This window comes from Nyctereutes procyonoides, unplaced genomic scaffold, assembly GCF_905146905.1.
Source record: "Nyctereutes procyonoides isolate TBG_1078 unplaced genomic scaffold, NYPRO_anot_genome, whole genome shotgun sequence".
Taxonomy (NCBI): Eukaryota; Metazoa; Chordata; class Mammalia; order Carnivora; family Canidae; genus Nyctereutes; species Nyctereutes procyonoides.
In genome coordinates this window covers 66,567,804-66,593,851 of record NW_026575142.1, presented here as the reverse complement: position 1 = coordinate 66,593,851, position 26,048 = coordinate 66,567,804, and the positions used below count along the sequence as shown (strand labels likewise).

The 26,048-nt window shown below is 43.3% G+C and overlaps 1 protein-coding gene across 11 annotated transcripts in view; it reads left to right on the top strand.

Annotated features, from left to right (window-relative positions):
* The window catches only part of TNIK (TRAF2 and NCK interacting kinase), a 375,104-nt gene that overhangs the window by 328,444 nt on the left and 20,612 nt on the right, over positions 1-26,048 (top strand). For 7 of the 11 annotated variants that reach the window (XM_055308516.1, XM_055308515.1, XM_055308513.1 and 4 more), the window contains 5 exons: positions 3,334-3,497; positions 5,485-5,582; positions 6,441-6,464; positions 12,157-12,341; positions 20,658-20,787. In XM_055308516.1, the coding sequence (XP_055164491.1) occupies positions 3,334-3,497; positions 5,485-5,582; positions 6,441-6,464; positions 12,157-12,341; positions 20,658-20,787 (601 nt within the window). The remainder of the gene's footprint in view (positions 1-3,333; positions 3,498-5,484; positions 5,583-6,440; positions 6,465-12,156; positions 12,342-20,657; positions 20,788-26,048) is intronic. The other 4 variants (XM_055308517.1, XM_055308514.1, XM_055308524.1 and 1 more) reach the window with 1 other exon arrangement.

The window sequence follows — 26,048 nt, the reverse complement described above, 5'->3', positions numbered from 1 at the left end:
CCCAGAGAGGCTCTGAGTCCCATCAGAGAGGCCTGCACATCCCAGCTGGTCCTGCCAATTCCATGCCCCTCCCTGGCAGCCCTGGCCCAGGCCTCATTGTAGGTAGGTGGCCTCCCCCCACCCGCTCAGTCTGCACCGGGAGGCCTATGAGCTCCCCCAGCCCCGCAGGACCGCTCCCCAAGCCATCCGTTCCTTCTGCTGAGCCACCTTTCCAGGGTAAGCGGATGCAGACGCCGTACTCCAGCAGGCCGGTGTCCTAGCTCAGCTTCCCCCAGACTTCCTGCTCACCCCCCAAGGCCCAGTCAAGTCCTGTCTCCATCTTGACACCACCACCCCAGGCTGCATCCATCGTTCCCCAAACTCCAACATCACTTACAGGTTCCTTCACACGCAGCCTAGAGAGATGGGCCTTATCCACTGTTATCTCCGCTGCACATTTCCCATCTCGAGAATTATGTTGCACCTTGCGCCTGTGTCCTGTGCTCTCCTCCATCCCTCATACGGGTCCAACGAGACTCACAAAGTAGGTGCTTCATAGAAAGGTGTTGGTTAAGTGATCAAAGGAGTGCTGTGTTCAAGCAAACAGCTGGGTCCCACTGCCACACCACAGCCACAGGAGGAAAAAAATCTCAGAGCTCACAGTCACCCTTCTCTTAATAGCTGTTTTTTTTAATATATATACATATTAAAATTCATGTAATATTTTATATATATATATATATATATATATATATATATATATACACACAAAAACACTACATTACCAGTCTACAAAGTGAAAGCAATTATCAAGAAGCCTTCACTTGCCTGTCACCTTCAATCTGCAATACAGTTGGTTAGCAATAGACTTTTTAGAAAAAGTGTTTGGGGGGCTTTATTAATTATATCTAAATAATTCCTGTCCACCACTATTTAATAAAAGAGGACCATGGGAAAGAATTTATTTTTGGAAATAAAAGGAGATAAGATTGTTTTCTTAAGGAGAATTCGAAAGTAGGCTGTGGCATAAGTATTATACATTTTTCATTTTAGGTAGTCTCCAAATCAGGGCCACTTCCAGTATGGATCCAAATCTATTTAAACCAGTTAAGTGCTGGCAGTTTTCAAAAAGTAATTACTGCACAAAGGAGTTCTGTAAAAATATTGAGAATCTTAAACATTTTCCTTAAGTTTGATCATCAGTTCTGCTGCAGTTGATCATACTGCTGGGTTGACTTAGCAACTCCTTTACCAATAAAAACTTAAAAGGATAAATATGTCATAAATCCTATATTTATATGATCAAAGCTAATAGGTTATGAAGACATATTTATTTTTACATATGTTTTCCAGGGCCACTAGCCATGTCTTCCGATAACCCAATATTTTAAAATGTTTGTAGGTCAATGAAATATTTTTGGCAGATACATCACCAAAAAGCGGGGGTCTTGTGTTTTCTAAAAGAAATCAATGATGCCATTCTGTGGCCAGATTTTTAGTACACTAAAATGCTATTGTCTCGAGGGAAGAGACCGTATTATTTTCATTTTTATACATGAAACATGGGGTACCCAACACAGGTCAGAGTGCACTTGACATTCTTGAAATGAGTGGAGGGAAAGGAAGGCATAAAATTACATTTTAACACGACTTAACTGCATTACAGTCAGAGTCCATGGTCACACTACGGTGACTCTGTTTAGCAAAGACATGCAATTCTGTTTGGAGAACTGAAGACATCGGGAACGTGGAGGGGCCCGATGTCACGCCCCCTGGCAAGTGGAGAGCAGGTATATGATCAGAAGTGGCCTAGGTGGCCCTGTTCCATGCCCCTCTGTTGGCCGGTGCTCACTGCGGGCAGAGCATGGGCGAGTTTGGCTGTGTCTGGCCAAGCGGCAGATGACAAGGGCGTGTGTCATGTTTATTATCATATCTCAAATGCCTGAGCCAGTGCTTGGTATAACCAACTGAGTGAGCTAGTAAATACCACTATTTGGGGGGCACTTGAGGTATGAAAGTGAATAATACAGTAAGATTTTATAACAAGTGGTGACTCCTAGCATTTGTTCTTAAATTAGTGCTTAATAATAATTATTTTAAAACATCCCTCCCTTGGGCAGCCCGGGTAGCTCAGCGGTTTAGCACCTGCCTTCAGCCCAGGGCCTGATCCTGGAGACCCGGGATCGAGTCCCACGTCGGGCTCCCTGCATGGAGCCTGCTACTCCCTCTGCCTGTGTCTCTGCCTCTCTCTCTCTCTCTCTCTCTCTCTCTGTGTGTGTGTGTGTGTGTGTGTGTCTGTCATGAATAAATAAAATAAAATCTTAAAAAATAAAATAAAACATCCCTCCCTTTGATAAGAGCCAAAGTATATAAAGGCTTCCTGAAATAAATTTAAAAATGCAAATACACCACTAACTACATAAGCAAAGACCATGATAAGTAATTCACAGAGGAGTTACAAATGGTAAATAAAGGTGAATAAAAATTACTCTCCTTCAATAGTAATGTTTTAAAACAGGGCACTTTTTTTTCTTTTTTACAAATCAATGAACTGCTCATAATAAAGTATGGCTAAGGATTCAGTAAGATGGACCGTTTCATACGCTTCGGCGAAAACCGGTGATACCGTCATTGCACACTCACATACAGACCTATGTGGTGCACACCTGCCAGTTCACGTCCTTCCACCCAGGAATTCCAGTTCCAGGAAGGAGATGTGATTGAGTACTTGTATGCCTGGAGGTACCCGTCTCAGCCTTATGCGTCAGGCCAGTGTAGTAGAGGCACCTTAATACCCAACCGTCGAGGAACGGTTAAACTAACTCATCCATACACTGGCCTGCTCTGCAGCCGTTACTGTTTGGTAAGCAGAAGAAGCTGCTCACGATGCCGTCCGAAGGGCAAAAAGCAAGCTGCAAAACTGAACATACAGCATGCTCCTGTGTATGCAGAAGAAAGAATTCTAGAAGATACTATACCAAATAACAAAACATAGTTGGCTGTCTCCTGGGCCAGAGACTGCATGTGTGGCTTTCTCTCTTTTTTTAATCTTTTAATATTTTTCAAGATTTTTTTTTATGATGAACATGAGAATAAGGGTTTAAGAGAAAGCCTCCCAAGGAGAACACCATTTCAGAGCCCACACCTTAGCGTGATGACCCAGGACCCGCCTGGCAGTATCAGGCTGGGCGCTCCACGGAGACCCTCAGGACTGGCATTTCCGTGGACCCTTCCAGTGCGTGGTGGCACAAGGGCCATCGTTGCTCCTCTGCATGGGGGCGGGACTGGACTGTGCTTGTGTCTGTGGATGGCAAGGTCTGGGGGTGTAGTCACCGTGCTCTGCCTTCCGTACAGCAACCCTGACCTCCGGAGAACGGAGCCCGTCTTGGAGAGCCCCTTGCAGAGGACCAGCAGCGGCAGTTCCTCTAGCTCCAGCACTCCCAGCTCCCAGCCCAGCTCCCAAGGGGGCTCCCAGCCTGGATCGCAAGCAGGGTCCAGCGAACGGACCAGAGTTCGAGGTAAGCTTTCCCCGGACAGCACTGCCTGGGGCCGAGAGCCGTGGCCACGGGCTCCGCTGACTCCCTGACCTCTGTGGCCCCCACGGTGCGAAGCTGCACAGTCCTCTCTGCCCGCAGCCTCGGTCTCCGTAGACGAGAGGACCACCAGCCCCAGTTGCATGTGTGACACCACAGTTTGGACTAAATCTTTTCTCTTTGCCGATGACATTGTCTTCCAGGAAGATTATTGGCCCTATTTGAAAATATAATCACTTGTGAGTCACCTGAATTCCCATTGCCCCTTGTTGCCTGTTTCAAGGTTCAGATACCCCCTAGTACCCCCTCCCCGATACGCCCATCGTCCCTTTTCGGGATTCTGAGTATTGCTCATGATACTTGGGAATCTCTCAAAGTGGAATTTGGCAAAGGTTAATGGAGAACACATATACGCTTTAGAGAAGAAGTAAACTCTTTGACTTAAAAAGTGTATTATTTGACTCTTCGGGTTATTCCTACTAAAGAGGAATAAAAAATGAGCCTCTCTGACCATTTATTCAAGTCTCCCATCACTGTTCAGTTTTCATTAATGAAGAAGCTTGTGAAAGGCAGCAGCGTGTCCAGCTAATTACACACGACAACACATTGTTTCTCGCGACAAAACGGACTCTTTCTGAACAACCTCCTTCAGAAAGATAATTTTGCTTCCAAGCAATAAACACTAGAACTTTGCAAAGTGTAATTTGATAGATATCAACAAATTTCTCTGCCTGAGAAAAAAACACCAGTACTTTATTTTTTTTTCTTTCATTAGACACAGTCGGGCCCCTAATATCTTCCGAAGGTTTTAAATAAGTAAAATCACTGTATGTCTGTTTTGAAAAGGCTGAAACCTGACATGTGGTGCTCATGTCGCTGGACTGGGATGTGGCTGCCCCCATATGCATTCTTCAGACATTGGTGTGGCCCAGCCCATAGCTATGTGTGCTTTTGCTGCTTTAATTCAAATATAAATTTGCTTAATTTAGAAAACTCACCCACTTTTTTTTTCTTTATAAGCAACATAATATCCTTAGAGCAAACTAAAGAAAACTACAGTTAGGCATATCATTTTAATTCTCTGATCTGGTTTGGGTTTACTTCATATCTTCTCTCCTTTGGCCTCTAGGTCTTCTGGGTTAAAAACACTGCTGTATCCCTGGTGTGTTTGTGCCCAGGAAAGTCCAGTTTAAAACAAAAGAATCTCTCCTGTGCCAGGTTGATTTTGTCTACCATCAGTAAATCGGAGAGATGCTCTTTACTCTGTAGCTGTTGGGGAGCCCTCCCCCACCCTTGCTCTGTACCTCTACTCTGGGAATCTTCCCTTTTGTCACCGACACTCTCCTTCCTGTTCCCACTTTATTCTTTCTTCCTTAAAGGGCCCAGACAACCCCTGCCTCCTGTTTGAAAACCATTCCATCAAATGAAATAGATTTCTATCCCTTCAGAATAACCTACCCTGATGGGTAAGTGGTCAAAGAAGCAGCCGAGCAAAGAATGTTAACACAGAAGTTGGTTTAGTGTAATAACCTAGAAGTGGGCTCGGATAAAACAGAATCCCAACTCTGCCCACAATTCCAGCATAGCCCTAGGCTAGTATGCCATCTAAGTCTATATTGAACTGTAAAATGGGCAAAGGGTGCCGCACATTGGGTTGGATCAAGAATCCGATGAGACAGTTGACCTGGAAGGCATTTAGCATTAAGCGTGATGCGCATTTAGCACTCAGTAAATGGCGGTGGTAGTGGTGCTTGCCAATTTTTCTTATTATTAATAGTGACTTCCAGGTTACAGGCCTAAATGTGTTTGCCCGAATATTAACAATTTGTTCACAGATGCGTCTGAGGATTTGCCCAAGTGAATGACGTATTCCCTGAGTAATCCTGAAGGATGACTCACCACAGAACTCCAGAACTTGAGTCAACACTTTGTGATGGTCATTATTTTTCTTGGCCCCTGTTTTTCTATCTAGCTAACAGTAAGTCGGAAGGATCACCTGTGCTCCCCCACGAGCCTTCCAAGGTGAAGCCAGAAGAATCCAGGGATATTACCCGACCTAGTCGACCAGCTGTGAGTGCTTTTGAACTCTTTTAAGTTACCAGAGAAACCATAGGATAAAGTAGTTGGGGATACACTCATGACTCTGAGACAAAACTTACTGAGATTAAGAAGAATGGATGCTAGAAGCATCCAGAAGGAAGCCATCCAGAAAGAACTGAACAGATTTTGGATTGCCTATCTGCCTTTAGGCATTTTGCTGATCATTAGCACTACTTTAGAGATTAAAAAAGGGGGAGAAATAACTCATAGCATTACATAATTTCTTCTCGGCAGCTTTGGCAAAAAGATGTGAAAGCTGGCAGTTAAGGAGATGTGGGCACTTTCTGTGGGTTTCTCTTGTCTACTCCACCCTCTCCCCGTATTATTTTCCATATGAATTAATGTAATTTTTGCTGTTTCTCATGCCTTCAGGACTATATTTTTCCAGACCAAAATGTGATAAGCATGGTTTGACAAGGGGCCTGACAACTTGAAATCTAGCTTCATTTGCTGAGACATAACAGACCCCATTAGCTTTAGCAAAAGAAATAAGAGCATAGCGGCTGACATGTGAAAGTTGGAAATTAATTTGGGATGAGTTACTATCCACTTACTTTATTTGAAATTTCTGAGAACCTTTTCTATGAAATGAATGTGAAGACTTTTTTGGTTTACTCTGCCCTGTACATGTTGAAGTCGGGAGGCACAGTAAGAGTAGTAACGACGGGGATTTGCGCCCCCCCACCCACCCAGGGTTGAGGTTCTCTCCACTCTTTTGCATTTATCAGTTGTGTACTAACAATGCCCATTTTGTGTCTAACCTGCTGCCTTTCTTCTGGGTTTTCCCTCTCCTGTGGATTCTTCTGGATTGGGTTCCTCCTATCTCAGAGCTATAAGAAAGCGATAGATGAGGTTAGTATTACCTTTTCTTGGTCATGCTGTCATGAGATGTAAATATAAAGCTGATTTCCGGGTGTTGACATTCAGAGAGGCGGCCTGTTGGATCACAGATTTAAAGTTTAGTCCTCTGGAGTGGTCTGCTGGAAGGCGAGCCCCTTCAACTGCAGCCAGCCTGAGGCCCTCAGACACCCATGTAAGCTCCAGAGACCTTCCTCCTGAGCCAAAATGTCACTTCTCCAACGTTCGAGTCTGGCTAAAGATAAGCATTAGTGCTTTGTTATTGGGGATTTCTCATTCCAGCGTCTTCCAATAGCAAAGCCCAGCCCTTCACCTGGACTCACCAGCTTTGCGAGGGGGTGGCAGTTTTACTAACAAAGAAAAGAGACATCATTCTAAAGCACTCCAAATTTATAGTGTGTGATTTGTGAACAAGGAGTTACTGGGTATTGTTAGATTAATTTTGTGGGACATTAACTACAGCAGCAGCAGCAACATCAACTTTAGTTAATGAATCCTGGCGAGTTAAGTGACTTTATTTCCTTATCTGTGGAGACATTTTTCCATTAGAAAAATATATGGCTTTGTCAATCTTAGGTAGCTTGCTAAGAAGGATGACTGCCTTACTGCTGTTTGTCAGACCTGCATGAACACAGCATAGTAGATTTGTGTTTTGTTTTGTTTTGTTTTGTTTCTTAAGAGACAGGCCTTGCAAAGAGTCCTAACTGCATGGAATCTGAAGACTATTATTATGGCTTTACGGCTGTAGCTCTGCTGAGCACCATTTTTTGTGAAATGATATGGAAAAAGCATTGGCTTTGGAGTCAACAGACTCAAAGTCTAGCTCCCCCTAAAAAATAACTGGCCAGGACCAGTCTCATAATGTCCTTGGGCCAGTCTCTTCATATGTAACATGGGGATAAAGACACCTGCTCTGCCTCGATTACGAGATTGATTAGGATCACTCAAGATCACGTATGCAAGAGCATTTTATGAAGTGTAAGGTACTGCAGAAAGCCAAGAGGCTGTCCTCATGCTAAGGCTTGGGCCTGAGACATGGAACCATTTTGGCAGGTGGAAGAAGCAGGTTTCTATGCATCTGATCTTTACCAAAAAAGAGCCCCCTTTTTCAGAATTAGGACCGCCTTCCCATTCAGAGTGATTTAGAACATTATTTCTTAGGTAAAGGATTGCTGTTCGTTTGGGAAAAAAAAAAAAAAAGACTCTACACGTCTACAACGTGTAGGCAGCATTTATAGAAAGTGAAACAGAGGGTGCTCTTCACTGCTCTGTGCCACAGTCTGGCCCTTCCCCTCATAATAGTCAGAAGGACAGCAACTCTCACAACTTGTTTCAGTTTTCTCCCAAATAGTCGAAGAAAGAGAACGATATTCTGGTGCCATGACTGCCAGTAAAATGGTTACGTGCGTGCGTAACTCAAGGGAAAGCTCATGAGTGCAGAAATTAGCTCAAAGGTGGCAGTCGTAAGGGGAATGGATTTCATCTGGTTAGCCCAGGATGCCTTAGGCTTTTAAAAACTGCTTTATTTATTTTGCTTTACTCTCATACACTGGACAGAGATGAGAGGGGGCAACCGAAGTACACATTGTGGAGGGGATATAAGCTGCACCCCCAGAATCTCTGGACGCTGTGTGGTAGAAACAAGCCCTCCAGGTGATTCTGAGATCACAGATCTAGGCCACTAAAAATAGAGGATTACTTGGTTCGACCTAACTCAGTAGTTCTCAACCAGGGACGATTCCCCTTCTCCTTTTCCCTCCTATCCCCTCATCCCCTTGGGAGATATTTGGCAAAGTCTGGGGACAGTTTTGGTTGTCACGACTCGAGGGCAGGAGGCAGGGCTAACTGGTGTCTTGTGGGTAGAACAGAGAGATGCTGCTCAACAGCCTCCCGTGCAGAGGAGGGCAACCCCTAGCAGAGAATGATCTGGCCCCATATGTCAGTAGTGCCACAGGTGAGAAAACGAGTCCAATAAACCTTTCTCCCACCTTCATTCATAGCTTTTGATATGGCTTCCTTCTATGGTAACTGATTTGCCATTTAGATAACCCAGGATTGAAAGGAAAAGCCTTAAGATTCTGAAAACGTGTTGCTTGTTATTGTTCATCTAATGGTTTGATTTTTCATGAAAATCGATCTGAGGTAGTGTCCATTAATTTAGCATTCCTTTCTAGTGAAATAGGAGATTGTGCGATTGTCTGTGGTTATTTAATATAATCGTTGAAAATAAATATTCTTTTTCCTTTAGCACAATTAAACATACGACGTGAGGATTAGGTACATAAGCAAACACTGGCTTTAGCGCTATTTTTTTGTTACTGTGTAAGAATCTGAGAGATTCCAGAGCACACCCATAGATTGGGCAGACCTTGAACAACAGCTAGTGGTCTAAAACCTTTTTTTCCCCAGATGAGGGTACTGAGGTTAAGGAACTTCCCCAATGACATTTCATAAGATTTCCTAAAAAGGAACTAAATTATTTTCATGTGTAGACAAAAGAGCAGCTTAAAGATTTTTAACCATTATTTTAACAGTTCCAAAAAATTTAACTAAAATCTGAATAAACCGCGTTGTTTCTAAAAAGAGACCTAAAAGAGCACCTTTTTAAGGTAAAGTGTGCATAATTGTCAGATCAAATAAGAGTCTTTTTAATGAAAAAAAATATGTCAAGTTAATTCTAAAAAGTGTTACAGCAAGAGAAGCCTTTGGATAAGAGCCTCCTGTCTTCACATTTACTCCATAGTCAAAAAATCTTACCATTTTGCTGTATTTCTTTTTTTTTAGTTATATGTTTCTCAAATATTTTCATGCTAAATAGCACTTTTTTCTTCATTTTTTTAATACTTTTTAGCTCCAGGCTTGAGACAGCCAAGCAATAAATTACCACAAAAACTCATTATATGGAGAAAATTGGTATTGTCAGAAAATAAAATGTATGAAAATGGATCTGAACCTGATGGTGTCAATTTTAGTTCATGTCTGTTTTCTATAACTTTGCTATTGTAAATTCTTCCAGAGTGGATGGATAAGGAACAAAACCTCAGCTATTGGCAATGGAAGATTAATTTTCTTTGACTGGGGTATTACCTTTGAGTTACTCATTATTGTTACTTTGGGAGTCTCATATATGTCTCACCGACCAAGCCGTTACCAAGTAAACTTAAAAGGAATTTGCAGTTATTTTCAGTGTTTCAAGAAAGAGAGCTTTTTAATAATGTAGAAACAAATAAAAGTTCTAATTAAAAGTGGGATTTATAAAACAGGTCAGAACGTTAAACTTTTCCTGGGTCCGGTGTTTAGAAAAAATTAGGACATTTTCATGAATGAGACTTTCTTTAAATGAACAGGCTTTGAACCAACTAAATATTTCTAAATCGTTTTGATTTTTTTTTTTTTTCAAATCTCTTTTGTCTTGTTTTGAAATGTCAGAGATAAGGAAAAAGAACCCACGGGGAAAATGTATTATAAATTTAAATAAATCACAACTAATAATATTATATTTTACTCAGAATTATTGCCATTAGAAATAAATTATTTTAAACCATATTCTCTCTTTAAATTATAATAAAATGTGTTTTTAAATGATAAGTAACCTTTTAAATGCTTTACATTCTTTGGTGAGACTTAACATGCTCCTAACATATAGAAAACAAAATGCAAAATAAATTTATCTGTCATTATTTTACTGGTTTCGATGATTATAGTATCCTTTTCTATTCGTAGCTTTAACAAATATCTAAACTGTTTCCCACATATTGCATATTGCAATATTGCATATTCTTCACTGTCCTCTCAATTTGATAAAGATAAACATTACCAATGTCCAGAGGAAATAAGGAGTATAAAGCTGAAATCTGAATATTGGCTTTTCCTATTTTGGCCCATTACCAAAGAAACAAGAAATAAATTTGCATAAATTTTATGTGGTAATTTTCTTCCTCAACGGTATACATTCTACTTAAACACCTTTGAGTGTTTTTAATACGATCCTATTTCCATTTTCACAGATGGGGTAAATATATCCACTGATAGCGAGGCCACGCGTGTGTGCATGTGTGTAAAAAGCCAAGCAAGCATGTTTGGGTGGAAAATGCACAATTTGAATTTTCAAAAGCTTCCCTTTTACAAATGCTGCCATTCAGGTGCCTTCAGACCAAATTTAAAAGCCACGATCGCTTTCCTTTGATTTTACTATGAAATTCGGAGAGATGACTCCTTCACTTCCCTCCTTGAGCTTCCTGAATTGCCAGACCAAATGAAACACCCGAAACGTTTCCTCTCCTAGTCTTAGCCAGCCTAGCAAATGCCTGACCTAGAGGTGACGATAAAGAAGCATGACGATTTGTTACCTCCCCCAGATAAATTCTATTTCTAATTTAACTATGCACATTTATCCCAGTGTTTCTTCTAGCCAATTCGGCTAGATTATGAGATGTCACTTTGATCACATACGTTGCTCTAATCTTGTATCAGGCGAATTGGACAAATAACATTTCTGAACTGAAATAAAGAGAGAATATGGCCATAAGAAAACTGTGGGCTTTAGTATCTTTCAATGAGTTTCTTTCTCCCTAATGCCCTGTCTCTCACTGAATGCTCTGATTCCCACATGGGTCACTAATATAGGGAGAAATGGTAAGAATGATGTCAAATTGCTTTTTCCTCATTTGCATGCCATGTGCCAGGGGCAGTTGAACCCATGCAAATTAGAGTGGCCATGCTTCTGCAGAACGGCTTCCCTCTGCATTGCTCTGAAAGCATGCGAAACAAAAGGTAGTCAGAGATCCACACACTGCCTGCCGTGTGCCTCGTGACTAAATACCACATCATCACCTCCATAAGGCTAAAGATCGCATCATACTCATGGAAAGCTGAAAAACGATCTCTTCCTTTTGGTGTTTGCACATTCGTTTCCATACTCCTTACGAGGGTTTTTGCCAGGTGACTGTAATTTTAAACAAAAGAAAATGAAACACCTATCGTGCTGGAAGAGAATTCTTTTTTTTTTTTTTTTTTCCTTTTCTCTTTTCTCTTTTTGTTGTTGTTGTTGTTATTCCTCTTGATTAACTCAGCTCTGTGGCTCTAAATGTCAGTGGCACTGGGCTTTGGGGTGGGCCATCCTTTGATGCCGTGCCTCTGCTCTCCAGGGAATGATGACACACCAAATGAGTCATTGTAGTAGCTGGAACCTTGGGAATTGCTCTGTTCTGTGACTGATGCTAGATTTTGGTACAGTAGCAATCAAAGAGGGGAAAGGCCATGACCATGGCTTGGGCAGGAGTCCCATAATACTGGGGAGCAATTGCTAATCCCATGCGTTTCCCCCTTAACTCTGAGGGTGACCAACTTCACCTTCCCAAAATAAAATGAGACCCCGATGTCGGTATATATGTGTACACACACAGCGCTCATACACATATATACGCATGTGTACTCAGAACTGAACCGTCGCAGTCTAGCCATTGGTTTTGAACAAAGTGTAAATTTATTTCATCTTTCTTTTCTAGTTTCTCTGCGCTACAAACATCGTTTTCTTAGTTCCATGCAGCAACTATGTTTGTAACAGTTCTATATAGAGCTTTCTTTTCTTGTCGCTTAAGCGGGAGCACTGACTTGATGAGAGATGTGACTTTGGTCGTCTCCGTCTCTACAATTCACACATGCCCAACAACCTTTTCTTTTGTAGGATCTGACGGCATTAGCCAAAGAATTAAGAGAACTCCGGATTGAAGAAACAAACCGCCCGCTGAAGAAGGTGACTGATTACTCCTCCTCTAGTGAGGAGTCAGAAAGCAGTGATGAGGAGGAGGAGGATGGCGAGAGCGAGACCCACGATGGGACCGTGGCTGTCAGTGACATACCCAGACTCATGTAAGGGGGGCTGCTTTTCACATGTCAGCCGGGGAGGGCGAGGCCTCCAAAGTGGAAGCTGAAATATGAAGAATTAAATATTCAAGAAATACGAATTAAACCTAGGATCGTGTATGGGTCTCTGGCAGGACCAACTGACTTTGGGGACTTGAGTTTGGTTTTTTGTTTTGTTTTTAAAGGTTTTATTTATTTATAAGAGAGGGGGAGAGAGGGCAAAGAAGGAGAGAGAGAGGGTAAAGCAGACTCCTTGCTGAGCAGAGAGCCCTACACGGGGCTCGATCCCAGGACCCCAAGATCATGACCTGAGCTGAAGGCAGACTGAGCCACCCAGGCTTTGAGTTTTTATTAGAGCGTAGTCCTGTGGTTACCCCCGTCCACAGACACCATCCCCTGCAGTACACAGCGATGCGGCCTGCATATGCTTTATCCAGGTACTCTGGTTGGATTGGCTCTCCCTTCGGTGACACTTTCTTGGTTCTTGTCATCTCCGGGGAAGATGATATTGACAGCCAGCCTGTTGGCACTTGCCTGTCCCCCTAGAACTGAAAGAGTGGGATTATGGGCAATGACATTTAGGAGTTAAAATTAACAGCATGAGACATATTCCATCATCAGCACCACTACTGCATAAGGAGGAATGCACGTGGCAGCGTGGGTTAGCATCCCAGCAGAGGACTCAGGAGTCAGATCATCCTGCAGAGAACCTTCTGAGGGTTTGATTTTAACATATCCCTGTTACAATTTTCTTCTTCTTCACTGTCTCCCTCGTGCGATCCTTTTCTCTGTGGCCTGTGACCTGCCGCACTACGTTCTATCCACCTCTTTGCAGTCTTCTTTTGGCTGTTTATACCTACATTTATGCCTACCTACATTTCCCTTATTGCTTACTAATATTATATTTCAGCCTTTACTACTTTTCTTTGTTTAGTGAAGGGGGAGGCTCATTTTTTTTATTTTTCTCATTGGACAGGGTCCCATGAGAGCATTCCTCTGCCCTATTCCTTCTCCAGTTTAAAGCAGGTAGATGATTCAGACAATCACACTCACATACATTTCTTGCTTCCTCCCCCAAATAAACACACAATTGCTGTTGCTCTGATTTGCTGTAAATTCGACAGAGTGGGACACTGACTATACCAACTTTGCTCTCCATTCACCTCCATTTCTTTGGCTCAGCTACTAGTCTTGGTCATCACACTGCACTCACTCCCCATAGAGAAGATGCCATTTCGGGTCACAGATTACGGTCCTGTCCAGCAGGGATTGGAGAGAGAGGGCTGGCCAGGCTGCAGAGCATGTCATCCATTGATTAACAGTCTTTATATACGAGCAATTCTGAGAGGCAAATCCAATTATCATAGCTGAAAATTTATACTTGTTGTTCCGCTGTTGATTACACAGTTATTGACAACCATAAATATGCTAAAATATGACATTTGAAACAAATTGCATTAAATTGCTTTTTTAACAGCAAATAAAATTGTTCTAGAGGCAAAATCACTAATCCAAAACATTTATGCAAAATATGCTGGTCCTTTCAGTTTTTATCTTGACTCAGCATTGGTTAATTTTTCTAACAGATGTTTTACATTCCCTATAAGCCACCAAGCATACAACTACCAGGATGAGAGTGGATAATGAATTTAAAATACTGATAAAACTTCCACTCTGTGTTCCATACCATACCGAGGGCTTTGAGACATTCGGCGAGTACACACATGAGTCCTGCCTTCTACCTTCTAGAAGTGTGTGTAGGCTAGTTGGAGAGAAACAAGATTACACGTGGAAACTTCAGACTAATATAAATATTTGGAAGAATGACCAAAGGCAGCCTTGGAAGAGATGTTCGATCACATTGGTTTTGAGGCCCTGTCATATTTTGCAAGGCTGTTGACAGTGTTTAGCCTGCTGCTGCTAAGGGCACATCCATTTCTTCCTGCGCTGTGGAAACACCCACCTTTCTAAAATTGCTTAGGTAGGCCATGCTGCACTTCCTTTCTGCTGTCCGGCACTCTCCTGTCCCTTTGGAAATCACCTGCGTACAGCCCAGCCTGCGCAGAGAGAGCCTGTACCTTCCCCTGTGGGGCCCCTGCAGGAGCATAATCCTACAGTTTCATATCGTACTGGAATCGGGATATTTATTACATGCTGTCTCCGTCTCTGGGCTGTGAGATCCCTGAGGGTGAAGATTGTGTCTCATTCATCTCCGTGCTCTTAACACCTCGCACGGTGTCTGGAATAGAATTGGTCTTCAGTGACTTTGATTTATGTTCAATTGCACTGAACTGAAAATGCAAGTCCTGGCTTCATAGAGTTTATAGCCCAATCCAGAAGAAAGACATGTTCACAACTCATCAAAATAGAGGGAGTGTGCGGCAATATTAGAATCTCAGGCAAGGGGGAATTGAAGTAAAGGCACAGACGGTTGGCTTTGGTAGGGATACAGGGTGCATGGAGGCAGGGAGGGGGGTGGCCTGGTCTAGTGAAACCAGACTAAGAAGCATGCGCTTTATCATGGGGCCGTTGGGGACCACTGAAGGCCTCCTGGGCTGGGACGTGACATGATCAGTGCCGTGTGTGAGAGAAATCATTTCAGCAAGATGATTTGTAAAAAGGACAGAGTAGACACTGGTAAAGCAATTCAGAGGATCTGTTTCTTTAGAAATAATAAATGGGCTATCACTGAATGGAGGCAAAAGTTGACATGGCTCTTTAAGAATTGGTAAATTTTATTTTATTTTATTTTATTTATTTTATTCTAAGATTTATTTATTCATGAGAGAGAGAGAGAGAGAGAGAGAGGCAGAGACACAGGCAGAGGGAGAAGCAGACTCCATGCAGGGAGCCCAATGCGGGATTTGATCCCAGATCCCGGGATCACCACCTAAGCCAAAGGCAGGTACCCAACCCCTGAGCCACCCAGGCACCCCAAGAATTGGTAAATTTTAGAAGAAAATGACCACCCACTAAAGAACATTTAAAATACTTAATTGGGTATGAGATACACTCAGAAACAAGGCAGGATACAAGTTTGTGGGTGTCTATGTGTTTATTCCGGTTTGGTAAATATATGCATTTTTGTGAGTATAAAATAAATGCAGTCTGTTCTGCTATAGCAGCATAGTTGTATACCTAAGAAATTTCACAATGTTAAAAAAATCACTATAAAACAATTGTTTTTTTTTTTCAGAATAGGGTATTTCAGAGTTAGAACACTTCTTATATATATTCTTATCATTTTTATTTTCTATTGTTAAGATAAGCCTTTACATTCTGTGCCACATATTTTTAGATCCATATATCTAAAATAAACACACACATACATATATATGGCATATTTTGTGTGTGTATACACACACACACACACACACACACACACACAGACTTAAATATACATATGACAGCACAGCTCACTGCCATGAAATATATTAAAAGAGTTTCTCAGAAATGGAGCCCAGGCATTCAGACAAACAACTGTAGACCCTACTGCTCAAAGCAACAACTTTTTTTTTAATGGATGGTGCTGGTTCCATATTTATAGTATAGGGTGGAACCTATAAGCGTGCACATAACCAAGATTATTTCCCTGACTAACCAACGGCACTGTTGCCCTATGCCTCGTGCATAGAAAAATAACGGGTGGAGGGAAATAGACTAAGATTATAAAAGTGATTACCTCGGGATTATACAACTATGAGTGGCTTTTATTTTATGTAGAGCCCCAATTTTATGATGAGCATTTACTATTTTTATAAGCAGGAAAAAAAACAAAAGCTTTATAAAACAGGAGGAAGGGAAGGAAAAGTGCGCCAAGGTGATTTGCATCGGATCAAGCAAGCTGAAGAAGCATCCTCTTGAATCAGCATCTTCCCTTAAGTGCCTGCGCCTGCTTCAGAACAGTACAGGGGAGGCACATCTAACCATTAGGACCCTCTGCTGCTGGCCTAGCCCTTGAGCTGCGTAGTCTTAGGGCATGCAGTGTGGACACTAAAGCCACATAGTGTGTGTTCTCTTCCTTCTGTTATCACTGGGAAGCCATGGTTCTGACCCCGTTGCCCTCCCAGGCTGCTGTAGTGCTCCCCCCGCCCCTTGCCTGTGGTCCTCTCTGCCCTCCTGTCCATTTTTCCAGCTCTGGTCTTATTAGTGTCCTAGAAGCATGGCTCTTGTTACACCAAATCCTGGTGCCGGAGGACCCTTTTCATCCCTGGGGCTCTTGACTGCATCAACATATGCTTCAATCCAAACCCACCTATCAGTTCTTACAAATGATGCTTTGTATTTTTCCAGTGTTGCACCTTTTCTTGCAATGACCTCTCCCTCTGTCTTGCATTCGCACTTAGGTCCTGCCTTGTATTTGAGTATTCGCGTCATGTTTTGATGCTCCTCTTCGGCGTGCTCACCTCTGTAGTTTCAGGAGCCGTGTCTTCCTCAGCTTTTTTTTTTTTTTTTTTAAAGAGAGAGAACACATGGGTGGGAGGGGGAGGGAGAGGGAGAGGATCCTAAGCAGACTCCATGCCCAGCACAGAGCCTGATGGGGGGCTGAATCTCGTGACCCTGAGATCATGACCTGAGCCAAAATCAAGTCAGATGCTCAACCAGCCGAGCCACCCAGGTGCCCTTCCTCAGCTTTTACATCCACCTCCCAATGCCACACTAAGGGCCATGCACATAGCCGGTGTTCAATAAATGTGTGTGGAATTGAATTAAATGAGTACCTACAGCAACACTTTGACAAATACTATTAGAGGAAATTATTGTTCTAAACCTGTGACCTCATCACAGTAAATTTCCTATAGATTTCCTTCTAATCAGTGGAAGTGTTTTGTTTTCTTTTGTTTTCTTTATAAGAATTTGGACAACGAGTTGTTTCCACCCAGGCTCGATCTTGGAAATACTTTTTAGAACAAAGGATTACTTGAACTATAAAATGTTTTAGTTGTTTTGGCCTTAGTGTTTTTTTTTTTAACTATGCCTTTTTTTTCATTCTTTTATTATTGATAAACTTTATTTTTTTTTTTAGGACAGTTTTAAATTCACAAGAAAATTGAGTAGATAGTACAGAGTTCGCCTGGTACTGCTCCTACCCACTGTCCCCACTTATCCCTATGATAAGCACTGTACATCAGTATGTACAAATGTTACAAGTAATCAACCAAAATCAATATATTGTAATAGTTTATTCAGATTTCCTTAGTTTTTACCCAAAGTTCTTTTTTCTGTATCAGGATCCCGTCCAGCATACCATGTTACATTTAGTCATTCAGGTACCATATCTACTTAGCCTGCTGTTGGCTGTGACAGGTTCTCAGACTTCCTTCGTTTTTGATGAATGTAACAGCTTTGAGGAGTACCAACTAGGACTATCACCCTCTCCCGGAATTTATTTGATGTTCTTGTCATGATCAGACTAAGGTCATGGATTTGGGGGAGGGAGAAAGATGACAGAGGTCACATGTCATTTTTATCACTTCATATCAAGAGTATGTGCTCTACATGTGACTTAGGACTCTTGGCATTAACCTTGATCATCTGGCCGAGAGGTAATGCTTGTCAGGTTTCTGTGCTGTGATGTAATTTCCTCCGCTTTCCACACTGTATTCTTTGGAAGGAAGCCAGAGTCCACAGCTGGCACTTAGGGAGTGAGGAGTTACGTTCCTTTAGGGTGGAGTCTCTACATAATTTCATTCTGCAGAGATTTATCTCTTCTCTGTTTATTAACTCATTTATTTATATCAATATAGACTCCTAGATATTTACTTTGCACTTTGGATTATGATCCCGTACTTCATTTTGCTGCTTACACGATCTTCAACCATTGGAGGCTGTTTCAGTTGGCACCTATACCCCTATGGCTGACACATCCCAATCAAGCACTTCCTTACCTTCTGACACTGTACGATGCTCCAGGCTTATCTTGTGTATTCCTTGTTCCGGTCCTGGAATAAGCCACTTCTCCTGGAAGCCTTGATTCCTTTTACTAAAGAATGATGTCAGAACCAAGATTTGGACCCTAGGTGTGCTCATTGCTACCAGTGTATCGTTTCTTTTAGGCCCTCTCAGCTGACACAGCAAGGAAATGTATACCTGTATATTGAACCCATCATGTACACATATCTACAAATGTTTCCATATATAGCCATCTGTGTTACATTAAATAAAAGGTTTATCCTGCTTTCTTCAACTCTGATTCACTAACACATGGCTCATTCTAGCTCCCTCCACTTCCTTACCTGGAAATTCCCACTCCAACAGTGGGAAACCTGGCTCTCAGGCATTCATTGCAGCAGTATCTTTTTCCATGCCTCCTGAACTCTCTTAACGTCTCCTTTCTGGGAATGCAATATTGAAATTGCTTCTTTGGAAATTTCTTCCCAAACACATCGGTTCTAACTGATATTTAGATTCAGTCCATCTACTGCTCCAGTTTAGTAGTTTTGAAGTAAGCATCTTGCTCTGCATCTTTTTAGTCTGGACTCATCTTTTCATCTTCTCATCTTTTTGTTTGGATCTTTTTTTTATTATTATTTAGTTACGATAGTCATACAGAGAGAGAAAGAGAGGCAGAGACACAGGCAGAGGGAGAAGCAGGCTCCATGCACCGGGAGCCTGATGTGGGATTCGATCCCGGGTCTCCAGGATCGCGCCCTGGGCCAAAGGCAGGCGCCAAACCGCTGCGCCACCCAGGGATCCCTTTGTTTGGATCTTTAACATATGTCTTCTCTGTCCCAGAGATGTCAGAAAACTGGCATGTTTCTTCTTTCTTGAATTGAATATTTCATCAAATGTTTGGACTTTGATTGGATCCCAGAGACCAGAAATTTTTTTAAAAAAAATGTATCTAATGAGATAAACAGGGCTTGATGCCTTTATTTTTAATAAACCCACTTTGAAAGAGAGGCAGCTGCTGCTACAGCATGTCAGTGAGGTCCACACTGGAAACTGAAATCCTGTGGATGAACCACATGACCTGGTTCTCAGTTTCCCTTGATGCTATGGTCTGTGCCACAAGACACATGCGAAATGTTTCAGCATCAGTCTCTGCTCTCATGGCATATGTCAAGGTCCTGTTACCTTCTCCATTACATCTTAAAAACAACAAAAAACAAACTGGAAATAAATCTAGCACACTGTGGAACAATTACAGAAGATTTAAAAAGTACTACATATTGGTAAACAGCGTAGCTGATGGATGTCCTAGGAAGCCAGAATGCCCTTAATTGATATTTCTACTCCATAAATAGTATAAATCCATGTATCAAATGATTGCGTGTTGCACTCCTACTCTGTGCCCAGCTCCACACTGGGTATAGCAGTGATGAGCAGAGATGGACGGGACTGCCCTCACAAGCATGTGTTTTCTTTCTTTCTTTCTTTCTTTCTTTCTTTCTTTCTTTCTTTCTTTCTTTCATTTTTCTCTTTCTTTCTTTCTTTCTTTTCTTTCTTTCTTTCTAATTTAAATTCAATTTGCCAACATATAGTGTAGCACCCGCAAGCGTGTATTCTAATGAGATAGAAGGAGAAAGTTACAAGAGACTCAAAAAGACAAAGAATCACAAATTGTGATGAGAACTAATAGGACAGAGGATGAAGAGAAAGAAGAGGGGTTGGTAGGATAAGACCCAGGTGCTGAGAGAAGACTGCTCAAGGCAATTTATCATTTAAGATGAAGCATCGGGGATCCCTGGGTGGCTCAGTAGTTTAGTGTCTGCCTTCAGCCCAGGCAGGACCCCACAATCCTGGAGGCCCGGGATCAAGTCCCACATCAGGCTCCCTGCATGGAGCCTGCTTCTCCCTCTGCCTGTGTCTCTGCGTCTCTCTCTCTCTCTCTCTCTCTCTCTCTCTCTCTCTCTCTCTCTCATGAATAAATAAATAATATCTTTAAAAAAAAAAGATGAAGCATCGGTACTTAGGTATCATTGAGATGAGAGGCAACCAGCCAAGACCCAGGGTGGGAGACAGTTTTCCAGGCAGAGGGAACAGCATGTGCAAAGTGCAGGTCGAAGAAGGAGTCAGGAGGGCTCAGAAACCGGCTCTGACCCCAACGGCAGCAGTTCTGTTCTTGGGGAGTCTGAAGCTTGCTCACGAGGGCTGCTGTGTGCAGAAGAGGTGGAGGCGGGATGTTGCAAAAGTGGGGCACCTGTTCAGGCATCAGTGCCACATTACAAATGAACTAGAATGTACACTTAAAAATGGTGAAGATGGTTAAATTTTATGCTACATATGCTTCTTTACCACAACTTGAAAGACTTCAAGTAACCAAGAAGCAGGCGTTCCCTAAACGTACCTCTCTGGTTCTGTTGTTCCTTCCCATCTCAGACCAACGGGAGCCCCCGGGAGCACGGAGCAGTACAATGTGGGAATGGTCGGCACGCATGGGCTGGAGACCTCTCACGCGGACACTTTCAGCAGCAGTATTTCAAGAGAAGGAACCTTGATGATAAGAGAGGTAAGCTGGTGTAAAAACCGTGTAGAGGAAGTGCATTTCTTAAGGTTTCAATACTAGAGCTTTCTTGGAGAAAGCTTCCGGCACGTAGTCTAAGCCTTGTGAATCATGTGAATGGGGCCTGGGGACAGGGGGACCCTGTGCTTCTAAATGGCTGAGTGATTTCAGTGGTCCACCACCTTCTTTCCCGTACCCTTCAAAGCTTCTGCAAGTGGGACTTAATTACGTTAATCCCAATTCTTCAGTCGGAGCAATGCAAATCGGAATATAGATTTTGAGCTTGAGGATATAAAACTGGCAAATCTAGATGTTTCCTACAGCAGGAAAACAGAAATGAATGGTCTCTCTCAGTAGCATCCGAGGCCCTTGTTATGCCTCCTCCCCCCATGGCTTTATCCTTGTGGATTTTATGGAGAAAATGCTTAGAAGTTCCAAGAAGTGGTGATATCATCTTACCTAATTAAGTCAACATTAAAAAGGCTGCTAAGCTATTTTGATGAAAGAACAAACGAATATGCAGATCTACTCGAAAATGTACCTTAGCACTCTGTACGATTCGGGTTTGTTTTTTTTTTTAAATTCGAGGCACATCATCTCATTTGAGTTGGGGGGGGGGGGCGTGTGTTCCCTTGCACATGTCCTCCCACAGGCAGCACTTCCCACAGCGTCTGTGCCAACCAGAAGGGCCTTGACGAATCAGAATTTGTCTTCTCTCCTTTCTCACTTCATCGTCCCCATGCAAGTCTGACACCAAGTCTTTGCTTAGAAGGAAAGTAATGGCTGGTAACCTGATGTCCCCGTGGGTCGGTGCTATCATGTATAAAATTTCGTAAATGGTAGATGACTCATAGGATGACTTAGAGGATTGGGTGAGTTAATAATAAATGTGAACACAGTTGACCCCTGAATAACACGAGTCTGAACTGCGTGGATCCACTTCCATGCGGAGGTTTTTTTCAATGCGGTCTGATACTGGTATTTTCTTGCCCTTATGATTTTCTTAATAACATTTTTCTTCTCCCTGGCTTACTTTATTATAAAACCACAGGGTATAATACATGTTCATCACCTGTTTATGTTATTGATAAGGCTCCCAGCCAACAGTGGGCTATTAAAGTAGTTGAGCTCTTGGGGAGTCCAAAGTTCTATTCAGATTTTCAACTGCACCAGGAGTCAGTGCCCATAGCCTCCGTGTTTTGCAAGGGTCAGCTCTATTTTATTTTATCTCACTGTCACCACAGAATCAAGTTCTCCTTTTGCTTGTTATCACTCCCCACTCTTGCCTCTGAAACAATGTACATCGTCTGTCATTCTTCAGCCAGGAGAGCTTGGGAAACTGTAATGGCAGGCTTTGCTCTCCCCAAGAAAGAAAAGAACTGTAGTTTTGAGATGAATAAGGCCTTTGAAATAATAATTGGCAGTAGGGCTATCACTGGAGGAGTAGTTCCCAGAGCAACTTGCTAGAATCTCATTATATGGCCTTGCTGAATCTTTGAAGTAGGCTTTAAAGAGTCCTGTCATGCAAGCCTGAAATAAGAAGTGGACTTGGCCGTGCAGTTGGCATTGCGTAGTGCTGGTGTATGAATCTCCCAGTGTGGTGAGGGGGTAATTCCAGTGGACGTGTAGAAGGCTGCTATCACTAGGACTTGCTACTGGGAAGACTTGGGGGGAAATGTTTTGGAATGCGTTACTCTGACTCCACACAAAGGGACTCTGATTTCTGATGCGGTTCAAAATTTGCTTGAGTCTTTGTGACAGAGTCAGGACCTTGACGAAGATTATCAGGAGACACACTTTCAGTTGCGTGGCCCGAGGTACCCGAATGGCTCCACGTTGCTGAAAGCACTCCAGTGTTCCGCGACCGCAGCCGATCACTTTGAAAACAGCACTCATCTGATCTGTTGAGGGCCCCAAATCTCTTCGTCTCTCAGTTTCTAAATTCCACCTTAACCAAACGTGGACTTTTAAGATAACAAACCTTGCGTTGGAATCCATTAAAAGGAGAGGTGTTCAAACGTTGACTGCAAATAAAAGTATGTCCCTGACAAAACAGTAAGAAAAGAAAAACTCGTAATCGAACTTAGCTTGGAGGGTGCTATTGTTAAGTCCCCCAACATGGACATCAAGGAGAACTCACTCAAGTCAGCATTCTCGTGAGTGGATAGGATGGTTCCAGAGGAACATACTGGCTCTACTATCCACAGTCTCGCCAAGATACACAAATTTGGTGCACGCCCAGGCCCCGTGGTTTTCTGTCTCCCTGTCCTATGGCCCTATAAGACCTTTTCCTACTCTAATTCTAGAACACACCACACCAGCTGTCATCCCCCACTTTGTCCACAGGGCCTCATCTACTAGAAGAGCTACTCCCCCTTCCTCCTTCCCCTCTGCCCACTCCTTGCCCAGCAGGTCCCTGTGGGCCTGGCTCAGCCTCGTTCTCCTTGAAGCCTCTCTTGGGACTCCACGGGCCTCTGTCCATAGCATCTTTCTTACTGACCAGCTGGTAATAGGAAGTAATAGGAAAAAGAATCTGCTTAACACAACTTAAACAAGGGAAGAAGAGGTGGGGTAGGTGTCAGAGAGAGGGAAATAAAAATTCCGAGGTATTTCATACACGGAATCCAAAGGCAAAGAGTAAGTCGGGACTCTGTGCAGGGCTGGAACCAGAAACTAAAACGGGTGAGGAGCCCAGGCAGCAATCTTGCGCCCATCTCTGGCTCTCTCACGGCCTGTCTCTCCTTACCCTCATCTCTGCTTTCCTCGATGCCCGTGTCTCCTTTCCCTCATTTCTCTTTCCTCCAATTTCTCCTTTGTTCTTTCTACTCCACAGACCCGCTTTCTCTCCCTTTGCAGGCACAAGCTCTCACCTCCCCCACCTGCCCCCCAGCTGCAAGATATGCGCCACATCCCGCCCGGTGCAGCTGCCCCGCACACACTGACCAGTGTCCTCAGACCCAACACTAAACGCAAAAGGGAACTTGATCCTGCTTGGCTCAGTGTCCACGCCAAGTCCAGTCACGGTGGCCGAGAGCAGAACCACCTGGTGTGGCAGCGGCCCCCCGTTTGCAGCACTTAGAACCTGTGTCATTTGGAGCAAGTCAGCGGAATTTTCTGTGCTGCAGTTTTTCCATCTGCAAATGAGGATACTGGAAGCTAGCCCGTGGTGTTATCTTAAGGACGGTGTGGAATAACATACCCAGAGCATTGGCATCGTCCCAGACACGTGTGTTGCTCAGCACATCTTAGTGCCCGCCCCCATGGGAATGGCGAGAGCGGAAAGTGTCTAGAAATTGTTGGGCTCTGTAAGGAGGTCCTCAGGGGCAGGGCTGTGGTTCATTGATTTCTGCATTCCCAGCAGAGTGCCTGGTGCACAGAAGGTATTTGATTCTAAGGAGCTGACTGCATGGACCAAAGGCTGATGACTCAGAGTCGGGGTCAGGAGATTCAGGGGTCACCACTGGATTCCTTCAGGCTTCTCACTGTCGGGACCTTTTCCCCTTAGCCTCTTCAGGTCTTTCTTTGATAAGCAGTGTGTCTGCATCCATTTTTGGCCCGAGTCAGAATGCTGGGGAGAGAACAGAGCCCATAAAACTCTAAAGAGGCACCATGTGTGATTTATAGCTACTAGGAGATTGGGGGGAAATGTTAAAAAAAAAAAAAAAGGCTTTCAGCTTTTGAACAGAAGTTAGAAGGAAGGAAAAGCTGCCCAGTACACATAAAATTGGAGACGGTGAGATGAATCAGGACCGAACCCCATCAATGTTATTTAGAAGACAAAGTGTTCCGTTCAGAGAGCAGGCACTAGTACACGTTGCGGGTGGGTACCAGGACAGACTGAACCCAGAGCATACCCCTTGCTGGGGCAGCTTGCAGGCCACGAGCAGGTTGCCAAGAAACAGAGGGTGCCTCTGCCTTCCAGTTATTTCTCAAGCTCCCTGGTAACATGCATTCCATGCACCCCATCCCCTCCCCCAGAAAGTGCCTCCTTTCACTTGTCACCAGAAGCAGGTCCAGAGTGGTCATTGCAAGACGAGGACAGGCTCTGGATGGGGGAAGCCAGGCTGGTGAGCGCATGCCAGCCAGCCCCAAAGAAGGCATGGAGTGTTATCTGCGTCCTCTGATCCTGGCTGATTCCTCCACCTTCAGCAAAATGCTTTACCCTTAGTGGACACTCAGTAATATTAGATGGAAGGAAGGAAGGAAGGAAGGAAGGAAGGAAGGAAGGAAGGAAGGAAGGAGAAGGGAAGAAGGGACTCATTACTAAGTCAGGTCTGCTCTAAGAAACCTCGGTGGGCTGGTTGCATAAATATAAATTGGAAAGCCAGGCCTACGGAAGCAGAGCTGTCTTTTAATCTTGTATTTCTTCCCTGGGATTTTTGGGAGGCTTTGCTCTCCAGAGCAGTGGTTTCCAAATTCTTAGGTCATACAGTCCCGTCAGTAAAAATTTTAGGGCCATCGCACATAATTACAGTGTATTTTTTTTAAGAGGTAGCACAGACACAGGAGTTGGGGGGGAGAGGAGGGAAGGACAGAGGGAGAGAGAGAGAGAATCTTAAGCATGATGCAGGGGCTTGATCTCACAGCCCTAAGATCCTGACCTGAGCCGAAATCAAGAATCAGACGCCTAACCAACCGAGTCACCCAAGGACCCCATAATTACAGTGTATTTACTTACAAATCATGCATGTGTCCTACTGCATATGTTATATGTATGTAATCCTGGAAAGGACATGAAAAAGGGATGCTATAAACATTTCAAATTCTTTGCTAGTCACGATGACTTCCATTTTTTACCCCAAGGCACCATAATTGCTTGTGGGAGATTCAGATTAATGATAGCAGACATAGACACCTAACTCTGGGAAACAAGGGGTGGTGGAAAGGGAGATGGGCGGGGTGTTGAGGTGACTGGGTGACGGGCACTGAGGGGGACACTTGACGGGATGAGCACTAGGTGTTATGCTATATGTTGGCAAATTGAACTCCAATAAAAAAATAAAAAATAAATAAAATGATAGCAGACATAGACTTGTAGTTTCAAATAATTTGTAGATCATTTCAATACTTTTTTTTTTGGTAACTCCTGTCAGATCTGATTAATTAATCATTGTTTTGATCTCACGACTGACAAAGAGCCCTGGGAGTTGGGTTGATACTGTCTCTGAATTTTCTTGGGGCCCATGGTACATGGATTATTAGCATCATCTCATCTCAGCCTGTTCGTTTCAGCAATATCTCAGGTCATGTATATGTCTTGTGGGTTT